The sequence below is a fragment of the Pimephales promelas genome, chromosome 3, assembly GCF_988280905.1.
Source record: "Pimephales promelas chromosome 3, fPimPro1.hap1.1, whole genome shotgun sequence".
Classification (NCBI taxonomy): domain Eukaryota; kingdom Metazoa; phylum Chordata; class Actinopteri; order Cypriniformes; family Leuciscidae; genus Pimephales; species Pimephales promelas.
The window spans coordinates 20,811,728-20,828,060 of NC_142771.1; the positions used below are offsets into that span (position 1 = coordinate 20,811,728).

At 35.7% G+C, this 16,333-nt stretch overlaps 1 protein-coding gene across 3 annotated transcripts; it reads left to right on the forward strand.

Moving 5' to 3' along the window:
• The first annotated feature begins 408 nt into the window (after window positions 1-408).
• rhot1a (ras homolog family member T1a) lies at window positions 409-16,276 on the forward strand. 3 transcript variants are annotated; one of them, XM_039687174.2, is made up of 21 exons: window positions 409-782; window positions 1,802-1,860; window positions 1,964-2,045; window positions 2,155-2,198; window positions 2,288-2,341; window positions 2,478-2,530; window positions 3,064-3,172; window positions 4,636-4,737; window positions 4,885-4,983; window positions 5,157-5,265; window positions 5,519-5,639; window positions 5,831-5,915; window positions 6,283-6,428; window positions 6,519-6,619; window positions 6,706-6,836; window positions 6,911-6,994; window positions 7,080-7,202; window positions 8,939-9,141; window positions 10,150-10,272; window positions 13,305-13,451; window positions 15,211-16,276. In XM_039687174.2, exons 1-21 carry the CDS (start codon window positions 746-748, stop codon window positions 15,326-15,328), a joined length of 2,130 nt encoding a protein of 709 aa, XP_039543108.2. In that variant the 5' UTR covers window positions 409-745; the 3' UTR covers window positions 15,329-16,276. The 3 variants fall into 3 exon arrangements, with proteins under 3 accessions (XP_039543108.2, XP_039542970.2, XP_039542972.2); XM_039687036.2 differs by lacking the exon at window positions 13,305-13,451 and having other exon boundaries at window positions 411-782; XM_039687038.2 differs by lacking the exons at window positions 10,150-10,272; window positions 13,305-13,451 and having other exon boundaries at window positions 413-782.
• The last annotated feature ends 57 nt before the right edge of the window (window positions 16,277-16,333 follow it).

Genomic DNA, 16,333 nt, shown 5'->3' on the forward strand with positions numbered 1-16,333 from the left:
AATTTATATATTATATTTAAAATATTATGTATAATGTGTCTATTATTTATTGTGAAGTACTAAGATACTTTATTAATCCTTCTCAGGAAATTAGATTTGTTACAGTAGCAGCATTCAGTCCTTGCAAACAATAACAGCGATCTATCTGCCTGACTAAATTCCTAAAACAATACTTTAGCTCAAAACTAACTGTACCCTATAATATATTAGCTAAATCATTACCCATAGTAATAATACTAAAAACAACATTTTACTAAAACATATTCTTCCCTATTATAATAAGAAGAACACAGGTAAAAAAAAAAATGTGACACGCGTTTCCTCTCCAGTCCTACAGGAGACGGTATAACGTTTTAACCACGAATGTTGTAATCAGAAAATGTCAGCGCAAGGAGATTCGCGTTTGTCTGCAATTGTGTTCCGTAGTTACCGGTTTTTATTGGAGGTCAGCCGCCTCTGGCGTGAGCTTGAAATGTGAACCCAGAAATGTCATCAAGTGAATCTGAAGAAAGCAAGCAGTGCCTTCATACCCGTGGAAACCCTTTTTTCTCAATGGCACGAATCTCGCCTGTGTGTGTTAAACTGTTGTGAACAGAAGTTTTAGACCGAGGCAGACAGAATCCGTCCGGTGGATCCGTCCGGTTTGCCCTACACAGGCCCGCCTTATTACATATAGCAGCAGGATCAATGATCCACGACAAAGGACTTGTTTAATATTTATTTTGATCACATTAAAGTTGCAACGATGAGAAAGGACGTGAGGATATTACTAGTCGGAGAACGTAAGTGAATCAATTCCATGTTTTCCTGGTTTATTGTTTATCTGTCTGCAGTTGCTGAAGTGATTCGCACATCTCTTTAACGTTAGTTTGTCAACATGGGCAGCTGTTCACTATTATTTGCAGAATAAACCCTTTCATTCTGTATTTTATACAGAAATTCACAAACAATTCTATTCAACCATTTGGGACAATATATATTGACAAGTGAAGTTACTACGCTCTGTGTATGTTCTTAAACGTTGTCTACATAATCTTCCAACACGTTATATAAATATATGTGCATGTCCATTGGAAGTACAATTACTGGGAAAACTGCAGTTTTTTAATCATCATAATTGACCAGACCAGCAAACCCTGACATGAAGAATGACACTAGTCCATCATTAATGATTTGTTGAAAATTTTAGTTAGATTCACCCTTGTTTATCAGGGTTATTTATAGTAGTTTCACGAGCAAGTGTCAGGCATTTGCTGTAGGAGCTGCCAAACTTCAGATGGGTCAGCCAAAATAGTACGTGTCTATGTAAACGTACAGCTCACCGATGCCAGAACATCAAGCTTCAGTGTTCAGACACCTTCAAAATTGATATTTTAGCATCTTACAATATTCAGATAGTGACACCAACACTTTGAGAACATAACTGATCACAGGATAAGTTCATTTGTATTTTTAGAAATATCAGTACAAAATGTTAATAAAATATGTTTCTCAATGATACTAAAATACCACTGATCAGGACTCTTTTTTCAACATTAGGATTGTAGGTTACAATTTATTGATGTTTATCCCCTTCTTTCAATCCCCTTTTTGGTTGTTTGCTAGTACATTTAAAATGGTCCTGTGGTATGAAATGGATTTTTTGAAAGTAGTCTTGCAATTTGAGGCCATAAAAGTGCAAATAGTACAATTCGGCTTTAACATTGTCAACAAATCGTGACAGGCATATTTCCGGAAATCATTTAGTGCTGTGAATAGATCTAGAACTCAACGGTCACTTTGGAAATTCTTTTCTTCACAGCCAAAGTGGGGAAGACCTCCCTGATCATGTCACTTGTCAGTGAGGAGTTCCCCGATGAGGTACTCATTAAACTAAGTTCATTTTATTAAGCCAATTTTATACTTGCCTAAATGCATTGCATTAGTTTGGTGTTTCTCACTTGTATTGTGCATCTCATTGAAGGTTCCTCCCAGAGCCGAAGAGATCACTATTCCTGCTGATGTTACACCTGAGAGAGTGCCCACTCATATAGTGGACTATTCAGGTAAGGATGCATGATCACATATCTCTGTATGATGAGATTCATATAGCCAGCGTCACTGTTATTACCTCTTGTGTTTTGTGTGCTCTCATATTTATTTTTTATCCCACAGAAGCAGAACAGTCAGATGAGCACCTTTACCAAGAAATAACAAAGGTGTGGCTTATTTTAGTCTTTTTGATAACACAATTTAGTTTGATTGTATTGTTTTTTCACCTCCCTAGCATTTTCTCTCTTCGTCACAGGCCAATGTTATATGCATCGTATATTCAGTAAACAACAAGAAATCTATCGAAAAGGTATGTTTTGTTTCCATGTATGCTATAGTAATTTTTCTTTCTTTCTGTAGTTTCCAAATTAAATACATTTCTTGCTATTTAACTTCTGATAGTCTGAAAGGTTCTGTTGTGTCTCTTAATATTGGCTTCCCTGTAGGTGACAAGTCATTGGATTCCCCTCATCAATGAGAGGACAGATAAGGACAGCAGGTGTGTGGCTTCCTGCCAGGTTCTTGGAGGCCTCGGGCCTCTTGAATTTGCTTTTGATAATAGTCTGTATTCTTCTGCAACAGAAAGATGTGGCTTTTAAATAATTATAATATATAATCTGTATTGAGATGTCATGTACAGGAAAAATGAGATGCACTGTATTTTTTTGGATGATTATATTTGCAAAATATAATTATGCAAATATTATATAAACATCTGGAAATAAATGCGTGTCAATATTTATTTAACAGGCTGTTATTGTCAGTACAGCAAATATGATTAAACAGTAACTAAGTTTCCATGTACTCACAGCTTTATATAGTTTTTATAAATTTATTAATTTTATGACTTATTTACTCCGTCTTCCCCATGACGATAGTCCTCCTGCTGATTGGCAATGAAAAAATTATATTCCATGTAACAATTGCTGCGTGTTTGGAATTCTGTTTGATGCCACAATGCCTCACATAAATTTAAATTCAAAGATTTTGTCTGAAGCTGTAAAACATTTTAATCAGAGTTTCTTGTCACAGAGTACCATTGATCCTGGTGGGGAATAAATCTGACCTAGTGGAGCACAGCAGCATGGAGACCATCCTGCCCATCATGAACCAGTACTCTGACATTGAGACCTGTGTGGAGGTGAGAGATGCTCCCAGTCTGAAAAGTGTGATTTTGGTCTGAACGTATGTGATGATGTTCTGTACATGCCTCTGTGAGATGAGATGGAGTGTGTGTGCAGAGGGGCTGTAGAGCCATGGAGGAAAGTGACGACATTCTTTGGGTCATGTGTCTGTCACTCATTCATGGTTTTAGTCTAAAAGGAGAGACAGAGCTCTCACACATACTGCAGGGTGCCTGCTAGTTATTGCTTGATCTAAAAAAAGATAAGTCATTGTCTCTCCCATATTAAAATGTGTTAAGTAAAATTCAAATGCACTGTGCACCTGAGACGGGTCTCTCTGTAGGCAAGGGCGTGGTTAGCTGGTGCCTGCTTGCATCACAGGGCACCACAACTTCAATAGAAAAAATTAAACTGCAGTAGCCACCATTCAACCTGAAGAGGGCAGCACTCAGATGTTTTTACACCATATATTGTGGAATTAAAACACTTTATTCTAGGGCTGTCAAACGATTAATCGCATCCAAAATAAAAGTTTGTGTTTACATAATATATGTAGGTGCACTGTGTATAATTATTTTATATATATAAATACACACACATGCTTGTATATATTTAAGAAATATTTTCATGTATATACTGTATATAAATTTATATATAATTTATATGATATGTAAATATAAATATTTTATATATAAATAATATTATTTTCTTAAATATACATGCATGTGTATGTGTGTATTTATATATACAAAATAATTATACACAGTGCACCCACATATATTATGTAAACACAAACTTTTATTTTGGATGCAATTAATCGCGATTCATCTTTTGACAGCCCTACTTTATACCCAAATGTAAAAAAAAATGACTTGAATCATTCAATGAAGTTATCACGTCACTTTGTTGGCCAAAACGTGGAAGTGAGTTAGCATTTTAGCACTCCTGGCTCCCTCTCTCTAAAGTCTATGGGATTTTTGAATGGATTTTTTGCTAAATCAAGATTTTTTTTTTTGCTAAACCTGAAATAAGGTCACGTTTATATATTTATTTTCACGTTTTGATCTATGACATAAAACAGACCAGTTATATAACCTGCTTGTGGTTTTTTTACTTTATATAGTTTACTTTATATAGGCTTCAAAATATATACATTTTGGATTAACTTGTAAAGATTATCTTGATAGACAAAACATGTAAGGGTCACAACTCTTTGTTGAACACAGATTTTATTTTTTGGGATTTTTTATTTTTCCAAAGGTCTATGGTGAAAATGCATAGCTTTTCGATCAAGGGAACCCTTGCGGCGCTAACTTCCGAGTTGTCCTACAAAGTGACGTCATCACTTTGGCACTCTATAAAGCCATATTCTTCCAGATCCTTAACTAAAAAAAAGTTATATAGAAATAAAAATACTTGAAAAAGACATACTGTACATCAGGAAAGCCCATCATGGTTTAATTGTATAACTCTTTCTTAGTGTTCAGCCAAAAACCTAAAGAATATCTCAGAGTTGTTCTACTACGCCCAGAAGGCCGTTCTACACCCAACAGGACCTCTGTACTCTCCAGAAGAGAAAGAGGTAAGAGATTTAGCTTGTCATATTACTTCTGTTGGATGTGAATTTCTATTGCAAAGAAGCACATGAGTGGGTTGGATCCCTACATCTAAAAATTCTAACGATCTGTAATGCTGTGTAGTAATGAGTTTATTTCTGTTTATTCTCCAGATGAAGCCATCTTGCATCAAGGCACTTACTCGCATTTTCAAAATATCAGACCTTGACAATGATGGCATTCTGAATGATAATGAGCTTAATTTCTTCCAGGTAAGAGCAGGTTTCTTCAGCACTTTGTGCTCAACTTGCTGTGGCATTTTTATAAGTGACAGGAGAGGTTGATTATGCACACAGCTGCACAAACTGCACCTTAATGGGAGGGAAAGAAAATTGTCATATTTTCTTAAGCTACATTGATGATGATTGGTGGTCCTGCTTTGCAGAGAACTTGTTTTAACATTCCCCTGGCACCTCAAGCCCTGGAGGACGTGAAGAATGTTGTGCGGAAAAATATGTCAGATGGGGTAAAAGACAACGGCCTCACACGGAAGGGTGAGCTGAGTAGGAGGGCAAATGCCACCAGCTTTTTATATCACAGTGATATTTGGCATCCCATAGATATCATTTTGTAAAAAAAAAAAAAAAGATTATTTTATTATATATTTTAAGTGTATGAATACAAATCGTATATAAATAATAATTTTGATTATAATAGTGTTAATATATATAGATGTTATATGAAATTTTGTTATTCGTCCATTCATCAGGTTCTGTTTGTGTCTGATGTGTGTTGTCTGTTTTCTAGGTTTCCTGTTCCTTCACACACTCTTCATTCAGCGGGGAAGGCATGAAACCACATGGACCGTGCTCAGGAGGTTTGGTTATGATGATGATCTGGAGCTGACACAAGAATACCTGTTTCCACTGTGAGTCCCACCCCAAATCCAGTATTTCAACTTTAAATTAATCATATATAACTTCAACTTTAAATGAATCACCACCACATTAAACAGTGCATAATCTCTGATTGGATCACATTTTTTGCAGATCTGTTGCACTGCCCTGTTTTTTAAATAATCAAAGAAATGTTTTCTAATGAGGGCAGTTGTTTTTCTAGGATAAAAATACCCCCAGACTGCACCACAGAGCTGAACCACAATGCCTACCTCTTCCTCCAGAGCGTTTTTGACAAGCATGACAAGGTGAGCACAGCAAAATTGGAAAAAGTTTCCCAAATAGCTGCATTTGATAAGGACAGCTATGTTTGTAACTTGAGTTTGAATAAAGATGATTGAACCTTCTATGATTAATGGCCTGGCCTTTTGTTCAATTGTATAAAACAAAGGTGTATTTTACAGCTGGTATTTTACAGTATATTAATACAGTATTTACAGTATTTTACAGTTGGCTCAAGATGCTGAAAGAGTAGTGAGATGTGATGCAAAAGTTAAAGATGCCCATATGGCCCTTATTTTATGTAGAAAAATGTATATAAAAATGATTGGTTAACACTAAGAATGCCTTATTAAATAAATCTCCATTTTTCCGCACTCTAAATGTTTGTGTCAGGATCGAGACTGTGCCCTGTCTCCTGATGAGCTGAAGGATTTGTTCAAGGTCTTTCCCTACATGCCCTGGGGTCCTGATGTCAACTACACTGTTTGCACCAATGAGCAGGGCTGGATCACTTACCAAGGCTATCTTTCCCAGTGGACGTGAGTGCAATCCCACAGGATTTAAAGATGGAAACAATACACCTTTAGATCATCCTCATTTAAATGTTGAACATAATTTCTCCATCTCAGACTTACAACATACCTAGATGTGCAGCGATGTTTGGAGTACCTGGGTTATCTTGGTTACTCTATTATCCAAGAACAGGAGTCACAGGCAGCCGCTATAACAAGTAAGTGTGTTTTAGCATGTATCTTCATTCGTTCATTTATCTGTAAAGCTGATTTCTAAACTAATATTGTGTATTTCCTTGTGCAGTCACCAGAAATAAGTGCATCGATCTGCAAAAGAAACAGACCCAGCGCAGTGTTTTCCGCTGCAATGTCCTCGGTGCCCGGGGCAGCGGTAAAAGTGGCTTTCTGCAGGCTTTCCTGGGCAGGAATCTTGCGGTGAGTACAGTTACCTCACATGAGCGTCTAGCACGTAGACTTTGATTTTGACTTTCTCCCTTTTCATATTGCAGCGTCAGAAGAAGATAAGAGAAGACCACAAGTCTTACTATGCCATTAGCACAACTTACGTTTATGGACAAGAGAAATATCTGCTCGTAAGTCAGGGTTCTTTTGCTCTTTACACTAATATGGTAGTCCCCGTGTCTGGCCAGTGCTGATTAGTGGTTCTTTCTCTCTCAGCTGCATGAGGTGCTGCCAGACTTTGAGTTCCTTTCTGAGGCTGATGTGGCTTGTGATGTTGTTTGTCTGGTGTATGACATCAGCAACCCATGCTCATTTGAGTACTGCACTAAAGTCTACAAGGTCAGTATATTTTTAAAATGTTTATTGTCAAGACTTCATTCAATTTGATATGGTGGTTTCAGTAAATTAGGTTTCTGGTTATGTTGCTTTTTTTTGTAAACGTGTAACCCAGCTGTAGATTGTATCTGTGCTGTAGCAATAAAGCTATGTATTGAATTAGTGTCAAATTCATTTTAAAGTTTGAATGTCGTTATTGTGGTTTTCTTGGGTTCATATAAGCTTGGAGAGGGCTAGCTTAGCATGTAGCAAATACACTTGCCTACTTGTTTATGTGACATGGCTTATGTACTTTACTGAAAGTCACTTTAGTAAGAACGTACATAAATGTAATTGACATCATCAACACTACATTTCAAAAGTTTGGGGTCTGTACAATTTTTGTTTATGATTTTGTAAAGTCTTATGCTCACCAAGACTGCAATTATTTGATCAAAATACTATAAAACAGTACTAGTTTGAAATATTAGAATGTGAAATAACGGTTTGTTATTTTTAAAGTTATTTATTCCGGCGATGTCAAAGCTGTATTTTTAGCAGCTGTTATTTCAGTCTTCATCGCATCTAATATAATGATTTTTGCTTATTATTATTAAAGGAGTTGTCCACTTTAAAAAAAAAAAAACTTTTGCTGATAATTTACTCACCCCCGTGTCATCTAATAAGATCCCCATGTCTTTCTTTCTTCAGTCGAAAAGAAATTCGGTTCAGGGTCCAAAAGACAGTTTCAGTGCAGCTTTAAATGACACCAGACGAAGAATATGGGTCTTATCTAGCAAAACGATCGCTCATTTCAATAATAGATAAAAAAGTTTCAGTTTTATAAGCACAAATGCTTGCCTTGCTTTGTTCTGTGATGCACGTTCGTGACTCTCCTGTTCGAACTCATTCATCAAAATGAACACATTTTTTTTCAAGTCACTTCGTGCATTTCGTTCGTTGAACCAAATCCAAAACAGTCGTCTTTGATGAATAGAACATTTAAAACTGCATTTATTTGAAATAGAATCTTTTATAACAATATAAATGTCTTTACCGTCACTTTCAAGTACATGTATCCTTGCTGAATAAAGTATTAATTAAAAACCATTGTACTGACCACAAACTTTTGAATGGTAATGTATATGTATGGATTTAAAATAACAGCTTATATTTCAGTGTCGTCTAGTGGATCCAAAAAAATTACTTAGCAAAACCTTCCCATTGATTCTACAATAAAACCCTCCAAGTTTTGATTGTGAAACTTTTTATTCCTCTTGTCAATTTTATTGTGAATTAGTATAAAAGGATAGTTCACCCAAAATTGACAATGCTGTCAGTAATTACTCACCCTAAAGTTGTTCCAACCCTGTAAGACTTTTGTTCATCTTTGGAACACGAATTAAGATATTATTGAATTAATCTGAGAGCTCTCCTCCATCATTCCTCCATAGCCTGCAAAGTAATTGATTTGTGCTGGCCCAGAAAAGTTAGTAAAGACATCATTGCCGACAGAATTTTCATTTTTGGGTGAACTAACCCTTTAAATTAAAGCTCGACAGACAGGGTCAACAATGTATTGGTCGGTTTCTGGAATGACATCGGTGTGTAGATGTGTAGCTTCAGGATGAGATTTGGGAAAATAATTATGCTTTTGTTGGCATCCTTTTTTAAGCTCAACAAAAACACAAAAATAACTCCAAATATATGTTGTTATACTGGTTAAAGATTTTTTTTAACATTGTGATGTCTTTTCACAGAAACACTATATGGACAGCAAGACACCCTGTGTGATTATTGCTGCCAAGTCAGACCTGCATGAAGCACGTCAGTACTACAGCATGTCCCCGTTGGATTTTTGCCGGAAACACAAGCTTCATCCGCCACAGCTGTTCACCTGCAACACAGCCGAAGCACCCAGCAAAGACATCTACACCAAACTCACCACTATGGCCATGTATCCGTGAGTATATATACTGTAGCCCCTTCTTTAACCCGACCAATCTGCCCCACTGTCTCTTACTCCTGTTAGATTGTGATTGGCTCTCCCTGCTCGCCTCTTTTATGTTTGTCTATCTAGTTATCGTCTCCTTGTGCTTTTAAAGCTGTTAGGTAGGTGTCATATTAGCAGTTTCTTGGAAAGCTGTGTCATTGGTGTGATTTCGGAGACATTCAAGTATCATTTGTTCCTGGTCTTTTACTGAAGTGCATAATATCAGGGAAAACGGTTCTGTAGTGGCTGGTGGTGATGATAGTTATGTTCTTTCCTAAGGCTGTGTACAAGAACTTTGTTTTAAATAACTGATTTGAAAACAAAAAAATATTTGTTTTTATGGTAGTAAAAAGTTGATGGTGTGTTTAAGGCTGTGTGTGAACACCGACTCATGGTATACAATAGCAAGTGATTTTTGGTAAGCAATTCTTAGGAAAGAACTTTAGGTAGACATATGTAATTCAAAGTATACATTTAATTTTTTTAAACTGTCTTCATTTAATTTTTTTTTTTCTTTTTTGGTAGGGCTGCACAGTTTGGCAAAAATAGTGCTTTCCTCTGAGACGTGTAGTACAAATATTTATAGAATTAGATCACAGCCTATGTGATTTGATAATTGCATTGTCATATCACAATTTCAGTTTTATTTCACTTAATAGTGCAGCCCTATTCAAGCTTTTTGCTTGAGCTTGTTTTGCCAAGTTTATACATCTTTCCTTTTATATGTTTGGAGTATGATGTTTCAAGCCTTCCCAGCGTGCTCTTTCTTTTCCTGTTTTTTTCCTTTTGTGTAACTTGTCAATAGATTGCCTTTTTCCACCACAATTCTTCTCCCAGCAAATGAATAGATTTTTTTTTTTACTCTGCTTACCTCTCTGCACTACTTCATGTCCAAGCCCAAGTGGAGGATCCAGCTCTCTTGGAACTTTGTCATGTGATGCTGATTCTTCCTGTCTGTGTGTGTGTGTGTTTCTGCAGCCACGCCAAGTTACGCTGCATGTGCAGCTGCAACAGGTGTACCTTTTGCATCAGTCACAACCTCCTGAACTCTGAGCTGGTGCGCTCTGTAAAGGCCAAAATCTACAGTGCTGTTCTGAACAGGTCTCTGAGTACAGCTCTATATACCCCACCACTCTCTCTCTTTGCAGGGCGATCTCTCTAACCTCGGCTTCTTAACACTCCTTTATTTGCTGTTGGCCTGGCAGCTTTACATTGCATATCCACGGAGGGATGTTGGGAAATTTTCTGGCTATACGTTAAAATGTTGAAGGCTGTGTTATTTTAAAGTTTGTCACTAAATTTATCATAACTAATGTTGACTGGTTGGTCAGAATAACGCATAATTTCATTCACACAAGGCCTAAACAACATTTATAGCAGCTTCTATTGATTAACATTGTATTTGAGTATAGCATTTTCTATAAGTATCAGTAAGGCATGATATCGCACTTTCGCTTCTGCTTTAGCCTCTGATGCATCAACCATATCGTAAAGTGCAGACTGAATATGGCTTGTATACTTGAGATTAATACTAATGTAAAACTAGAGATGGGAATCTTTTTTTTAAATGCAAAACTTGTTCACTAAATCTTTTTTTTTTTAAAGACATTGCTACTTTTTAGCTTTTTACTTTTTTTTTTTTTTTTCTACTTTCTAGTTAAAATGTCATGCAGCCTTTTATAATTCTTGAAAATGGATTCGGTTGTTCTCAAACATGCCATAAACATTAAACACATGTTTATAAAGGCATCCTTTGGATTTTGGACAGAAAGAGACAGATTTGCATTTGTCCTGGTGTTGTGATGATGTTAAACCCTTTTATCTGGTCAGTTGAGGTGGATATGCAAGCTGTAAATCTGCACTAATTCACTCATCCTTGCTTTATGGTCAAATATGGCCGCAAGGTTCATATAAGCCTTTCATTTTTGGTTGCAATTAGTTAATTCATACTGAGCAGTTGGTCTCTTAGATTTGGTAGATCTTCTGATCTTTCTTACTGCGTATAAAATGTAACTCCAGGTGAAATGCATGGGTGTGAGTTGTACTATTTCCTTCACAAAGTAAAGAATAAGTCATTATTTGTCTAAAGTTAGTGCATGACTAAAAAACAGTTGTATTTAATATAATTTTCTTCTAAGCATACACATCTATGGTTTTTAATGTCATGTTCATGGTGCACGGAAATCATATATCAAAGTCCTTCTGTCTATTAAATGTAATCTTGTGAATTTGTTTTGTTCTGTCCCTCCATAGGTGTTCCTTTTCATTTGTTTGGCTGGCCCTTTTCGTATTTGTTTTGCATCTCTTAACATCATGTTAGCAGTCCCTAATGGAGTCTAACCATGTCATGTTTCTCAGCACTAATTAAGAAAGCTTCCTCAGGACTAACTGTTCATATGCCGTGATTTGACCTCTAAGGGGCTTAGTTTGTGTTGCATTGTGTCCGTATTTGAATGGCTAACATGTCTTACCCGTTGCTGCTAATGTATTGTTTAATTTAAAACACATGGCTCTCTTGCCATTATTGTTTGGTGCTTTGACGGATAGTATCTTTTTTCTTGTCTGTTGTTTAGTCAGTGTTTTATAGCCAGTCAGATGTTTAAGATGTGTATGGTCTTCAAATTCAGGTTTCATTCAGGTCATTTATTGGTTGTCCATACCGCAGTGCTCAGTGGATGGCACAAGTACATTTAAAAAAAAAAAAAAAAATCCTCTTTTTTTTTTTTTATTCAGGTTCATTGGCAAAATTTACAGACAGCTTTCAGCTGTCAACACAACAAATGTTTCAAGTGGTTTCCACAAATTCAACTAAAAATGCAACTTTTAATGACTTCTGCTTTCTCAAAATTATTCAACCCCTTCAGGGAAACGTCTTTAGTACTTAGTAGTAACACCTTTTGCTGTTAAGACCTGAAAACTTCCCAAAACCTCTTTGGCTTATTTATGATTTGAGCGCTATGTATATGATTTTTTTTTTTTGTTTTTGAAAGAAGTCTCTTCTGCTCACCAAGGCTGCAATTATTTGATAAAAAAAAAAAAACAGTAATATTGTGAAATATTATTACAATTTAAAACAGCAGTTTTCTATGTGAATATATAGAGAAGTGTAATTTATTCCTGTGCTCAAAGCTTAATTTACAGCATTTATTACTACAGTCTTCAGTGTCGCATAATCCTACAGAAATTAATTATTATAGTATGATGCTCAAGAAACATTTAGGATTATTATCCATTTTGAAAACAGTTTTTTACATTTTTATTTCAGGGTTTTTTGATGAATAGAAAGTTCAAAAGAACAGAATTGATCTGAAATGGAAAGCCTTTGTAACATTAATCACTCCCATTCAAAAGTTTGGGGTCAGTAAGAATTACATTTTTTATTTTTTGGGGGAAAGTAATTAGAAAATACTTTTATTCATCAAGGAGTTAAATTGATCAAAAGTTACAGTAAAGACATTTATAATGTTAGAAAAGATTATATTTTAAATAAATGCTGTTCTTTTGAACTTTCTATTCATCATAGAATTTTGGGGGGAAAAATGTACACAACTGTTTTTAACATTTGAAAATAATAATTTATGTTTTTTGAGCATGAAATCAGCAAATTAGAATTATTTCTGAAGAATCATGTGACACTGAAAATGATGTGTAATCAGCAACAGTAATGATGTTGAAAATTCAGCTTTCAAATTACATTTTAAAATAGAAAACAGTCATTTCAAATTGTCATAATATTTCACAATATTACTGTTTGTCATTTTTTTTTTCATCAAATAAAGCAGCCTTGGTGAGCAGAAGAGACTTCTTAGAGATCTTACTGATCTAAAACTTTTGACCGGTAGTGTATATATATATATATATATATATATATATATATATATATATATAATTACTTTAAAGTGGCATTCATTGCCAAGCTTAAAAATACAAATCATTTGTTAAAATGGATAAAAGCATTCAGAATTCTCTATGTTAGTTTTTAGTGACAAAGCTGCTATTTCTCAGTAATATCAGTATAGTGGTTTGCAAGAGTTTGTCTGTTTACAGCATGTGGTGAGCAGTGGGGTATGTTGGGGTGGTCCTATCAGTTGTGCAGTTGTTGAACTGCCATGCTGTGTGCATGTGTGTATAAGGTTGAGATCTTTTATACAAGAGGTGGGCACGTTTCTGTTGGCTGACGAGGAGTCCGGCCTCACCCATCAGGTTCATGCAGTCAGCTTTGTAGAGGACTCCGTCTACATGGAGTCGTCTGTCGACCCGTTTCTGCCCGTTTGTAACAGGTAAAGACCCCCCTTCCTGGGGTACAAGGTGCCAGTGCCACAATGGGATTTTTAAATTGGATTTTAAGCTTAAAGAAATCTTCTTGACCTGTTTACAGTCAGGTGGTTAAATAAAATTAATTTCTTCTTCACTTTTACTTATTTGTTAAGGTATCTGCAGATGTCTGGATGGAGTTCTGCGAATTACTCTGTATTATTTGTTGCTTTGTGAATGCTATATCACCTTTGTTGCTTTGATGGGCTTTCCCCCCTTTAGCTACATAATATTTTTCATAGGTTTCACTCACTCAAACATTGCTATGATAAGTTTTGTGTCTGAACCTGGAATTTGGATTGGTTGTGTTGAGTTGTTTAAACCTTCTGGATGTGTGTTGGGTGAGTTTAACCTCACAAGAAACCTCTTGTTCCAGTATTGTTTCTCTCTTTCACCCTGTTTTTACCATCTGAACAGTGTTCTTGAAACATTTGTGGCTTTTTGCCCATGAAAACATTAGCTGACTGATTCCTGCTTTCCCATGTTGCTTATTTTCCATTTTCAGCAGCTCCACTGTCTTTGTATATTATCATGATGTCCAAAAGCATAACAAAATTATGTTTTATTAAGTATAAATCCTACTGTATGCTCAAATGCCTATAAATGGAATACAAAAATACCAAAGATCAAATAATTGTCTATCACTGGGAATTTTCATGAAATATTCCTTTTGTCATTAATTGCAACAATCCAGTGAGATTTTTGAATCACAAGGAGTCTGACAACAGACGGTATGGTCTACATGGATATCCACACTGATCTCACCATCATTGAGTCTGTCTGGGATTACATGGAGAAAAAAACTGAGACAGACTAAATCCAGAAGAACTGTGGCAATGTCTCCAAGACGCTTGAAGAGACCGTCCTGCAAATCTACCTGAAAAACTATGTGCAACTTTACCTTGGACAACTGTTTTAAACGCAAAGGGTGGTCTCCATTTATGTTTTTTTTTATTTTGGGTGAATTTTTTAATTTATTTACTTCAAAAAGTACCTTTTTTTTAATTATTTATATGTAAATTAATTACTATGTAGCTTTATTTTTAAAAAAATTTTTTAAACTACATTAAAATATCATTCCAATAAGTTCTAAGAGCTAAAACCTAAAGATGATGTGACTGTCACCTGGTGTCTTATTTTGGCTTGTTTTAGAATGCTCTAAATTACAGTTTTTCCCATTCATTTCTATGGGTGCCCATTTTTGACCCAAATACAAGAATAAGGAGGTTTTTTTTTCACCCACTTTGTAGAATTGAGTCAAAAAAATTGTGTGTTCAGGAGGCAAACTTACTGTAGGAAAAGTAGTCAAGTCTTGTACCGCTCAGATCAAGGGAAGTATTTTTTTAAAATAAATCAAAACTATTTTGCCCACATTTGTCCAGAAAACGGTTTTAGGGTTAAAGCAGTTTTACACAAGTGTCTAAAATGTTTCACTGTAGCTTTGTAGAAAGGTTTCTTCAAGCATCTTGGAGACGTTGCTGCAGTTCATCTGGATTTAGTAGGTCTCAGTTTCTTCACGTAATCCCAGATGGAGATAATGGTGAGATCAGATCTCCGTGTGGATCATACCGGCTGTTGTCTCACTGGATTATTACAAATATTGGGAAAAGGAATGTTTGGAAATGTTAACTGTTATTTCCTACAGACACACTTTTGTTTTTTTTTTAACAGTATGAAGACTGTCTTAACAATCCTGTTGTTTCTCTTACTTTTGCTTTTCTACAGACACATGACCCAAGCTGACCTGAAAAACTCTACATTTTGGCTGAGGGCGAGTGTCGGTGCCACCGTGTTTGCCGTTCTTGGCTTCGCCATGTACAAAGCTCTCCTCAAGCAACGGTGATCAGTGCAACCAGTATGTTACAGCAACCCAAGGCCCTCTCAAAAAACTACGAAACACATTATCCCTCATTCCATCCTTATTTAATTTAGGACCGAAGACTCCTAGAAATAGTTAGCTACATTTTGTATAAAAACTGCCTTTCCCAAACCAAGTGTTATAGGAACTCGCCTCATCAGCCGTGTACTGGAACAGAACATCTACAGTATGGCAGGAGCTGTAATCGCGTCCTCATCTGATCCGACAGGAGGTTTTTATTGATGCACACTGATGTTTTCCTCAGGTCAGTGTAATTGGTGTGACTTAGATTGAAAAGAGACAGCAGATAGGTGAATGAACTCTTGTTTATATATGTATATATCTTACTGGACAATATAAGATTGTGTCTAGCTAGTGAACAAACCATATTTGAACTCTATCATTTTGACATTCGTCCTTTAGGGAGAAGCATTGAAATAAAGCCATTTCTCAAATGTAAAGGTCATTTTGCTCTTAGCACATCACAGCTGTGTTTATTAATTTATTAACCTTTTCTATGTTGTTTTTGGCATTGCTTGAAACATGCATAGAACAAGGGATTATTTTATGCAATATCTGGTTTTTATTTTAAGATGTATTTCTTTTCTTTTTTTCATACTACGCATGGCCTTTATAAAGATTATGCACAGGAAAAAAAAAACTTTTTATTTTCTGTAATGATATGGCATAACTAGGTTTGTTCCAAACCAGACTAAATAGTTCCTCCTTACTCCGTTACAAGGACTGTATGAAATTCTTCCCAACTAACAATCATGTAGAGACAAAGTCTTTTTGTCTGTCTAATGTTTTAGCTCTTATGCATATGTAACTTTCAATGCAATGCTCTCTGTTCAAAACCATGGGATTGTTGCACTTGTGGGTTTTCAAATATTTACAATAAATAATTGTGTGAATAAATCTGCCTGTTGTTTACTTCAGTGACACTGTTCCTACTTTGTTTTTTTTGCATTACTATATCATATATGCTCA